This window comes from Oculina patagonica, chromosome 4 (genome assembly GCF_052425735.1).
Source record: "Oculina patagonica isolate OP01 chromosome 4, crgOcupat, whole genome shotgun sequence".
In the NCBI taxonomy this organism is placed as follows: Eukaryota; Metazoa; Cnidaria; class Anthozoa; order Scleractinia; family Oculinidae; genus Oculina; species Oculina patagonica.
In genome coordinates this window covers 59203369-59214153 of record NC_135761.1, presented here as the reverse complement: position 1 = coordinate 59214153, position 10785 = coordinate 59203369, and the positions used below count along the sequence as shown (strand labels likewise).

The 10785-nt window shown below is 40.9% G+C and overlaps 2 protein-coding genes across 2 annotated transcripts; both read right to left on the bottom strand.

The window, feature by feature from the left end:
- Positions 1 to 193: 193 nt before the first annotated feature.
- LOC144648905 (uncharacterized) lies at positions 194 to 758 on the bottom strand. Its single transcript, XM_078508353.1, has 2 exons — positions 435 to 758; positions 194 to 348 (listed from the first exon to the last, which is right to left on the bottom strand). Exons 1-2 carry the CDS (start codon positions 661 to 663, stop codon positions 203 to 205), a joined length of 375 nt encoding a protein of 124 aa, XP_078364479.1. The 5' UTR covers positions 664 to 758; the 3' UTR covers positions 194 to 202.
- A 3520-nt stretch (positions 759 to 4278) lies between these two features.
- On the bottom strand, positions 4279 to 10130 carry LOC144648904 (uncharacterized). Its single transcript, XM_078508352.1, has 4 exons — positions 10056 to 10130; positions 7687 to 7735; positions 6551 to 6835; positions 4279 to 6370 (listed from the first exon to the last, which is right to left on the bottom strand). Exons 1-4 carry the CDS (start codon positions 10077 to 10079, stop codon positions 4449 to 4451), a joined length of 2280 nt encoding a protein of 759 aa, XP_078364478.1. The 5' UTR covers positions 10080 to 10130; the 3' UTR covers positions 4279 to 4448.
- Positions 10131 to 10785: the final 655 nt, after the last annotated feature.

Below are 10785 nucleotides of genomic sequence, written 5' to 3'. Positions count from 1 at the left end.
GGAGTCATGACAAAGGCCGTGGCAGGATCTTAGAAACAAAATTTCGATAAAAGAAGAAAAAGTGCAGATAACATTGTTTTGTAGAAGAATAAATTGAAGAAATATAAGTAAATGAATTTTAGACTACAAGCTGGCCTGCAGTTAAGTCAATGGTCTAAAATGTTTCGGAAATGTTAACAATTCAAAATCCTAAAGAAATGATTTACTTACCGTTTTCTTCACTGTCAAATTCCACCTCTACAGCTAGATCAACAGCATCATCATCTGCATCAGGCACACTTTCACTTTGAATGGAATCCACTGCAGTGACACTCACTAAGTCGCTATCATGACTACTGGAGGCACCAACTACAACACAAGCTTTGAAAACTTAACAAGTATTCAACACTGAATCATAGCCATCCAAATATTCATCTGTATCCACTGGTACTCACCGTTTGATCTCGTCGAGGACGTGGATTCATTTGGCGATTCAGCCATCTTTATAGAAGCTCTCCTTGGGTTTTTTATAATACGTGAACCGGAGGAGTCATACAGAATATCAACTCGACGTTTTTTACCCTTCTTTTTCGTTCCACCACCTTTCACTGACGACTCTAGAGAGGCAAGAGCTTCCTTAGCTTCGTCAGTGACAGCGCTCAGTTGATCTCGAACATCCGCCATTTTGTACACGCAAAGAAAACCCCGCGCGAATCCCGCGAATTCGCTTCCAGTCTTTTCTCAGAAATCTAATAATGTAGACGGTGTACATTATCTGTCTGGAGTTACCATTGTAGACTGTCTACAATTTCGTGCGGGAGATTGGGTTGGCAACGCCGGTTAGAACATAACAACAGTTCCTTCTACGAATGTTGTCAACTGACGTGTATGTTAAGTTGCGTTTGCCAGTTACAAATCCAAATAAAGGTGATTTCACGATCCTGGATTTACGAAAGAGTGGACCGGCTCTGCGATTAGCCTCAATTTTACTTACCAACTGTAATGGTACTCTCAGTGACATTGTATTAACAGATTACAATAATCTGACAGCTTAACGGAGCTAAGTTTTATTCAGCGGCTGTGCGAGAATGGTTTCTTTTGGCCGGGAGTGCTCCCTCATTGAAGCAGAGCCCTGATTGCTAACAAAGGTAGCAGCGCTAGTAAGAGACCTTAAGAAGGCTTAAGTCACCAATACCACTTACATTTTGGTTTAAGATTTAACGGTTAACTCTTTTTGTTGCGGGCTAGTGGGCCGGGAACCTTCCCTCTCGGAAAAGAAGATCGCGTAAACAATCGCGGACAATGTTTTAGGAATAGTACGGGACTGTTTACTTTTCGCGCCAAAATAAACCTAGCTTGACGCCCGATCGATTATGGGAACTGAAGCATTTTAACACTATGTGACGTTAGTATTAAATTCTCGCCGACTCCGTGTCAGCTCAGGCCAGCTGCAGTTTGTCTTTTGACGCGCAGCAACTTCTTGGAAATTTTAGAAAACGGCGGGTGATTTAACATCTCATTCGTGTAACTTTAGAATCCGTTATGACCCATGTTGGTTGGAGGAACGTAAATCGCGTGGACACCGCTTACATTGTATTACGTCGAATCAAGTGGTGGGGTCGGGTGGTATAAGCGTTATCCTGGCTTGCTTTGTTTGGACCTCAGCGTCGTTTTAATAAACCGGATATTATAGCCTATTATTACCCTAGAGAAAACTTACGTAGTTTTGTAATTTGGCTATTTTCGTGTGAAATCAAGTAGTGTTATTAATTAGTCACAGCAAGAATAATGATGCTTCGAATTCAGAAATGGGGTTGAGGGATTGGTATGGGATAAGAAATGAAAGAAGGCATTGGATTAGGTATGGGATGAGGTATGGGATAAGGTATGGGATTTGGTATAGGATTAGGAATGGGTACGTGTAAGGAATAAGATATGGAAGGTATGTTAGAAAGGGAATGGTTGATAAAGGCACAGTCTGTGGAGAGGCGCAGTCAGGGGTCACTACCCAATACTTAATGCTAATGAGTGAGCAGGGAGGATAATGTACTATTCATAGTTCATTAGCATCCCCAGTGACGTCATTAGCATTATATAATAAAATGGAATTAATTAGAATTGTCAGTTGTTGCGAACGTTGGCCAAAGATAGTAAGTAAGTGGAGGCCTTATGTTATGTACGTAAGTCAGTAAAGGTAGTAAGTAAATTAATACGAGGGATAGATGATTTAAGAAGTATTGTTACCGTATCTTTATCTTTTGTTTTGTTTTGTTTTGTTTGTTTTGTTTTGTTTTTCTCTTTGTGTGTACTGAAATGAATAATAATTAATAAAAAATGAGGGATAGATGGTGCGCCCACCCACCACTCGCCCTGCTGCTCTTAGTTCTTTCGGCATACCCTCTCGAGCTTTTCTCGTCAGGGGTCACTACCCAATAATTAATGCTAATGAGTGAGCAGGGAGGATAATGTACTATTAGAATATACACACTCAGCGATCTTGGTGTTTCAAGCAATCTGATTGGTTCGCTATCTCGGGCTAATGAGCATTATTCACTCCCTACGGAGTGAATGATGTGAATAATTACATCACTCCCTTCGGAGTGAATAATGCGTGATCCAAACAGAAACAAAATAGCCTACGTAAACTCGCGTTTCGCCGGCGTTTCTAAATCGCAGATACTAAGAATACAAGAAGATGCTGTACCAGAAAAGGCAAAAAAGGCTACGAAATTTGGCCTGATGGTTTTCAAAGTAAGAGAAGACTGCATATTTCGCAATTTGCAGCACAATGTCCACACAACTCTAGTAAAACGACATTTGCTTACCGTCAAGTCGCTCTTCGCCCGGCATCGGCAGAAATAAAAACCGTAGATTTATCGACAACAACATCAAGAGTTATTCAACCAAGATCCTCCACAAATATTCAGGAAAACGTCTTTGTGAAGAAAACATCCAGTCTTCACCACAGTATTATCAGGTGGATCCTTCGCCAACTGCTTTTTAAATTTTCAATTCAAGCGAACTTCAAAAGCTTTGATTCAACGGTCAAAATGTTTCGCAAGCAGGTTTTTGATTCAGATTGCTGGTTTGAATTGTCTTCAAGGATTGTTTTACTAGATTGTGACGAGTATTTTATCGAAGATTAACTGAATTTGCCATGTTTGAAGATTATGTTGACTGTCTCGCGCATGGCAGTTAGTGCCGCTTGTATGTACGTTTTCCACGCGTGAATTGAGAGGTCAATTAAATCGACTTTAAATGGTTTCCTTCTGAAAACTTTGAGATCGCTTGTTGTTGAGATTACTTCGTGTGTATATACTAAAACAATTATTCTTTAAAATCTCAGTGAATAGCGGCAGAAAATTAAGAGTGACAATCGGAGGAGTGGCAGGTGGTTTAAGTCTTCGAATTTCATCTTGAGTTAAACTCCGAGCTGCATTGAAGTCAAAAACAGTTAAATATCCAGGATATCTGGAATAGCGGCAGATATTCTACCTCTATCGCTATTCACCTCGATTCCAAAGAATAATTGTTAAATAGCAGTCTTTATCTGTACGGGTGCATCTCTTTTCTTTACTCGCCTGTTCCCAAATGTTGCACCCATCTTTAATATTAGATTAAATGTCCATTTTGAATATCGACTACATTCTGACAGAGCTCATGGAAAAAACATGTTCAGTTTTAGAGATATTGAGTGGTCTTTGCGAGCATTTGCAAGCGTAAAGCACTGCGTTTTTGCGAGCACGATCGAGCAGTGATCAAATGCGAGCAGCAAACACTTGAAATGCGAGCAGCAAACACTTGAAAACTACAACTGACAAGCAGCGAGCACGTCGTAAATTTTTCTGCTAGTTCTCAACCGGCCTTACCCACATTCGAAATGCATGAAATTACAAGGTGTTGGGTTTATCGCTGGCCAATCAGCAATAATTTTGGCAGTTGAAATGAACTCAAATTTCCTAGGAAAACGGATTAGAGCTGTTACTTGAGTAAGAGATCAACGACTATTTGAGGCCATTTGAAGTTAATGATAACTTTTCTCTTTGGGGCTAACAATCAGACCAGCTTCGATAGCGTTTGAAAATTTTAACTCTTTAGTACCAGGTGAAAGCAACTAAGAAAATGTTGGTCGGAGACTGGTTAGGTGTTACTAGACATCAGTGGGGCATCCAACCCAACCTTTTTTAGGTATCCCAAAGGATACTTAAGTTATCGGAAAATGACACTAAAGTGAAAAGTACTCCAAGTTCTTTCCAATTAATGGTTGTTGTTATTTTGAACGTACATTCACCAAATAAGATGCCTAAGTTTTTACAGTGCGAAATCAGTGTCTGGAAACTCATACAATTATCGCAACAGTAATACAATTGTTTCCCAAGACAAAAACACTGCCACGAAAAACAGCTCTGTTATGCCGGTTTTACCCCACAAAGATACAAGTAACTTCAGCGGCTGGTGTGAACTTTGGCTCAAAGGAAGGCATGCATCAAACGCCACTTGATCTCCACTTCCTTTGACGCTTTACTGCTCTTCACCTTCTCAGCCCCTTTTTTCTTCTGCCCTTTCTTCACCCCTTTCCCGTTCCCGACACCTTTACCGCTTTTATCCTTTCCACTTCCTTCGCCGCGCGCGTTCTCTCCACTGATTTCGCCGCTTTCTTTGCCACTTTCTTCGCCACTTTCTTCTCCACTTTCTTCGCCGCTTTCCTCCTCTCCACTTTCTTCACCACTTTCTTCACCGCTTCCCTGCTCTCCACTTTCTTGCTCTCCACTTTCTTCGCCGCTTCCCTGCTCTCCACTTTCTTCGCCACTTTCTTCTCCACTTCCTTCACCGCTTTCTTCGCCGCTTTCTTCGCCGCTTCCCTGCTCTCCACTTTCTTCGCCACTTTCTTCGCCGCTTTCTTCGCCACTTTCTTCTCCACTTTCTTCGCCGCTTTCTTCGCCGCTTCCCTGCTCTCCACTTTTTTCGCCACTTTCTTCGCCGCTTTCTTCGCCGCTTTCTTCTCCACTTTCTTCTCCGCTTTCTTCGCCGCTTCCCTGCTCTCCACTTTCTTCGCCGCTTCCCTGCTCTCCACTTTCTTCGCCGCTTCCCTGCTCTCCGCTTTCTTCGCCGCTTCCCTGCTCTCCACTTTCTTCGCTACTTACTTCGCCACTTTCTTCGCCGCTTTCTTCGCCACTTTCTTCGCCACTTACTTCGCCGCTTTTTTCGCCGCTTCCCTGCTCTCCACTTTCTTCGCCACTTACTTCGCCACTTTCTTCTCCACTTCCTTCGCCGCTTTCTTCGCCACTTCCTTCGCCGCTTTCTTCGCCACTTTCTTCGCCGCTTTCTTCGCCGCTTCCCTTGTCTCCACTTCCTTCGCCGCTTTCTTCGCCACTTTCTTCTCCACTTCCTTCGCCACTTTCTTCGCCGCTTTCTTCGCCGCTTTCTTCGCCACTTTCTTCTCCACTTCCTTCGCCACTTCCTTCGCCGCTTTCTTCGCCACTTTCTTCTCCACTTCCTTCGCCGCTTTCTTCTCCACTTTCTTCTCCACTTTCCTCGCCACTTTCTTCGCCGCTTTCTTCGCCGCTTCCCTTGTCTCCACTTCCTTCGCCGCTTTCTTCGCCACTTTCTTCTCCACTTTCCTCGCCACTTTCTTCGCCGCTTCCCTTGTCTCCACTTCCTTCGCCGCTTTCTTCGCCACTTTCTTCTCCACTTCCTTCGCCACTTTCTTCGCCACTTTCTTCTCCACTTCCTTCGCCGCTTTCTTCGCCACTTTCTTCTCCACTTTCCTCGCCACTTTCTTCGCCGCTTTCTTCGCCGCTTCCCTTGTCTCCACTTCCTTCGCCGCTTTCTTCGCCACTTTCTTCTCCACTTCCTTCGCCACTTCCTTCGCCGCTTTCTTCGCCACTTTCTTCTCCACTTCCTTCGCCGCTTTCTTCTCCACTTTCTTCGCCACTTTCCTCACCGCTTCCCTGCTCTCCACTTTCTTCGCCACTTTCTTCGCCACTTTCTTCGCCGCTTCCCTGCTCTCCACTTTCTTCACCACTTTCTTTGCCGCTTTCTTCTCCACTTTCTTCGCCACTTTCTTCGCCGCTTTCTTCTCCACTTTCTTCGCCACTTTCTTCACCACTTTCTTCGCCACTTTCTTCACCACTTTCTTCACCACTTTCTTCTCCACTTTCTTCGCCGCTTTCTTCGCCACTTTCTTCGCCACTTTCTTCGCCACTTTCTTCACCACTTTCTTCGCCACTTTCTTCACCACTTTCTTCACCACTTTCTTCGCCGCTTTCTTCGCCACTTTCTTCGCCACTTTCTTCGCCACTTTCTTCACCACTTTCTTCGCCACTTTCTTCACCACTTTCTTCGCCACTTTCTTCACCGCCTTCCTCTTCCCCACTTTCTTCGCCACTTTCTTCGCCACTTTCTTCTCCACTTTCTTCTCCACTTTCTTCTCCACTTTCTTCGCCACTTTCTTCGCCACTTTCTTCGCCACTTTCTTCGCCACTTTCTTCGCCACTTTCTTCGCCGCTTTCTTCGCCGCTTTCTTCACCGCTTCCCTGCTCTCCACTTTCTTCACCACTTTCTTCGCCACTTTCTTCACCACTTTCTTCACCGCTTTCTTCGCCACTTTCTTCGCCACTTTCTTTGCCACTGTCTTCGCCACTTTCTTCGCCACTTTCTTCTCCGCTTCCTTCGCCGCTTTCTTCGCCGCTTCCCTGCTCTCCACTTTCTTCGCCACTTATTATTGAACTTTCAATTTTGTTATCGTCATTTTTGACAGCAGAGTTTATCTCCTGTTCAATCTCTTGATACAATCGATCTATATCGTCCAAAACATTGTCACTTGTGTACTCGTTCCACCTTGCGGGGAATGCTGCTGGGATAAATTTAATACAGAAATTGTAAAATATATGGAAATGAGTGAAACTCTTTTAAATTATAAAAAACTGTTCAATTGGAGGGGGAAAAGTAAGTTTAACACTCTTTATTTAAAGCCACTTAACTCTTATTTAGAGCATGATTTTGGCGGCAAATATCTTAGCACTCAGCATTCTCGACCCCAGAGCTCTTGTCTTTGCGCAAAAGAGAAGTGCTCTGGGGTCGAGAATGAGCACTCAGTGGTCAAACACATTGCGCGCGCAGTTCCCGCAAAAGCTGCCACTTTTAAACGTCTCAAATTTTTGAAATATTTCGCTTTCCACTGAAGAGTTGAGCCAAGTTGAACGCCACGTATGCATTGAAAACTTAGTAATTGTTATTGTCCTAGTTCACCTGCAGTTAATTTTGTTTCCCACTTCTCGCCTTCGAAAACTAGAAGTGGCGTTGGATTTTTGCGTTTGACCGCTGTAAAAGGGCTCACTTTGTGAGGAAAATGAGAACAAATGCTGCCGAGCATAGAGCAGGTACAAGTATGGAGTGGGTTATTATACATGTGGTAACTGAGTTGCTCCCCTGGTTGGCACAGACCCTTTAGTTTCTCAGTTTAAATTTTGTCGAGAGCACATGAGCAAACTATAAACCGCGGGACACTTGATCGTGCACAAACGCAAAAAAAAGAAAGAAAAGAAAGAAATCCGTAAAATGTCAATACTCCAGAATCCAATATGAAAACAGTTTCTTAATTGTCAGAAAAACCTGAAAAATCATTTTATCGTTAGCCTATAATGTTCTTTGTTATTCTGGAAATAAAATTAGTGCGTTGAAAATACAAAAAAAAAACTATCTTACCTGTAAGAGGAATACACCATGTGAGAAATAGGCCGATGAATAGCACAGGCTGAAAAAAGGATCGAAAAGAACAATGCAGAATTAAATTTTACGAATCCTTGCTCTGAGAGCTAGCTAGGGATGTTAATGAAATGCATATTTTGGTTAACCAAAAACGTGCTAAACCCAATCAAACTACACGAAAAGCTACAGTGGTTATATTCTCAATACATTTCTAGTGCTAAATGCAATGGTCATAGCATCTTATTTCAACTCTAAAAGTGAACTTCCCCCTCCCCCTCCTCCCACCCTCCCCCGAAGTTTTCTGGTCCAAAATATTGTAGTTTGTGGATTATTTCTGGGCAACTTTTTTTTCACCCTGAATCTCAATGTTTACAAATGCAACAAAATGCGACAATCTCCTTTTACTTAGCCAAAGAAAATTGTGCTGGGTGCACTTTACGATCTTAACTTATTGCCCACTGAAACCGTCTCGCTTTGATTTCAAGATTTACTATTGTCCGTTGTCTTGTTTCTCTTGGAAATTTTTAACAGCCCTGCGCTTTCGGTTAACCTTTTCTTAAAGTTAATACCTTCATCTGCATTTTTCTCTTTACTATGCTCCCGAACTCAGAACCTTTATACTTCTAATGTCATACAACCAAGAGCGGCTAATATCGACCGAGGCGTTACATAGGTAAAAAACAAATCATAAATTTTCAAATTCATTGATCAAGTAAGACAATATTGCTTAAAAATTAAAGTTTAATCAATTTTTTTTCTTTAAGCAAACGAAGACGATGACAGTCCTCGTACAATTTTCACTTGGTACAAGCAAGTATGACTTAAAATTTGTATATAAATAAACAAAATAAGGCAAGCATCTGAAATTAATATCTCATTCAATACAAAAGGTATTACTTAACAATTTGAGTGTTTGCACAACTTCAGAACAAAAATAAAATGCATATGTTACATGGGTTTTTAATTTGCTTATCTTTTGCACCAATTTTTGGATAGAAAAGAAAATGACTAAATTGGAAAGAAAAAACAAAAAGTGTATAAAAAGTAAGAGCTTTAATCTTTCTTCTAATGAGTGCAATGCAATCTAGGTTACTTAATTAGCTGAGTGTGACAGCACCAAAGGAAAGTGTTTATAGTTTAAAGTTTAAAGTTCCCAATTTCGTGAAACAGATCCCTAAAATGGCTGAATTGACAGTTAAAAATCGCAATTTGGTTAATGGTTTGCGGTATAAAAATATCAACACAAGAGCAAACAAAGTTTCAATGCGATGAAAAAAATTTATAACACTTGGTAACGAATTTTGCTCAAAAATAAGGATAATAAATGACAATTGTACAATCCTCTTTGTATCGAACTGCAGTTAACACATACTTGTCAAAATTTCATGTCTTGAAAAGCTTCCTTAATTTTAACTTTTTAGGCATTCTTTCAAAAACGAATTCGTCACCATAGATTTTTGTAAACTAGAGCTATTACGCAGATTTCTAAATGTACAAAGAAGAGAGTATTTTGTGGAGTTTTTCTGCGAAAAATTTGTCGTCACTTACTGAAATCCCCATTTTTTACTCAACATTATGCGAACAGTTTCGTATACTTTACCAAAAAACATGCGTAAGACGTATTTAATTTTCCTCTGAAACCGGCTCGCTTAAATACTTTTTTATTTATGTACATTCTTGAAGTTGCCTAGTTTCGTTTGTGAATCTCTAACCGTACTGACCATTCGTTAAGCTCTTCTTAAAGTTCATACCTCCGCCTGCTATTTTTCCCCTCACTACGCTCCCGAAATCACACATTTAATAACATTTGACCAAGAGTAACTAAATATCGACCAAGGCGTCTGGATAAAAAAAAATGACTTAATTGGCCCAGTGGAACTTATTTCATTTAAAAAAAGTCCTAATATGCAATCAAGATTGAATATCTATTCTTGTATATAAAGTTATAACAAAGACCGAGAAACGATATACAGATCCGATCAGAGATTCTTCTGTTGGGATTTTTAGCCGAGCGCTAGTATAAAGCGCGTTGAAAAAGTCACTCGAGGATATTTAACATAATTAATAATACACGTTTACTTAAAGAACTTCGCCACCTTCGCGAGTGATCGTCTTTAACATTGTTTCGTGAAAAATCTTATCATTTACACGGAAATGATCAAACTGATCAAATCAATATCCCCCTTATTAAAGGCTTTTGATGTCGACGTTCACAGCGACACTATTTTTAAAAAGTTTACTTGTATACCTTTGTTTTGCAGTTGGGATATCACAGAGTAAATTTATGTTTATTATGAGCAAGAGGAAACAATCTGGAAAATTGCAATTTATCACAAATTACAATTATTTGAAATCGTTTGTCTTACCGTGACACTCAAGGTGGTCTTCATCTCCACTTCGGATTCTTGCTGATTTGAAATCAAATTAAATAACAAACTCACGAGAGGTTGTTAATAGTACGAGTAACAACAATTCGAAATCTTAATTTAAAGACCGAAATTTAAAGCAATCAGTGTCATTCGGACCCGTCCCATAAGTAAATACCATCTAACGAAGTCTATTTCAATTTTTCGCCAACGTAAATAAACCGATAGCTTAATATTTCTAAGGGACTATTCTCACTGGAACATTGATAACCTCGTTTCAGAAAAATGGTTAAATAGGTAACACTTCAAAACTGTGCGATTTTTTCCCGGGGGGGCACTCCCATACCTGAGCTATATAGGTATGTGCCGCTGTGAAGGGTATGGTTTTCAAGCAGTTTAGTCTGGGATAGGGTATAAAAATCAGAGAGTTTTGGTCTAGAAAACACTGAGAAAAGGGTAGCATTTGCCGGGAAACCGATCGACGGTATGGCAAACAAAGTCCAGAAACTCGGAAGAGAAAGAGGCTTTCCTAAACGTAAATAAAATAATCGCGGCATCGTTGTTCACAGATGGTTTTTTATTAAAACACTGATAATGATACAGTTCTAACAAAATGAAAGTCTGGGATAGGGTAGGGATTTTCAGTGTCTAGTCTAGTATAGGGTTGCAAAAATCAGCTGAACATGGTCTGGTATAGGGTAAGGGCTTCAAATTCCCAGCGGCACACCCC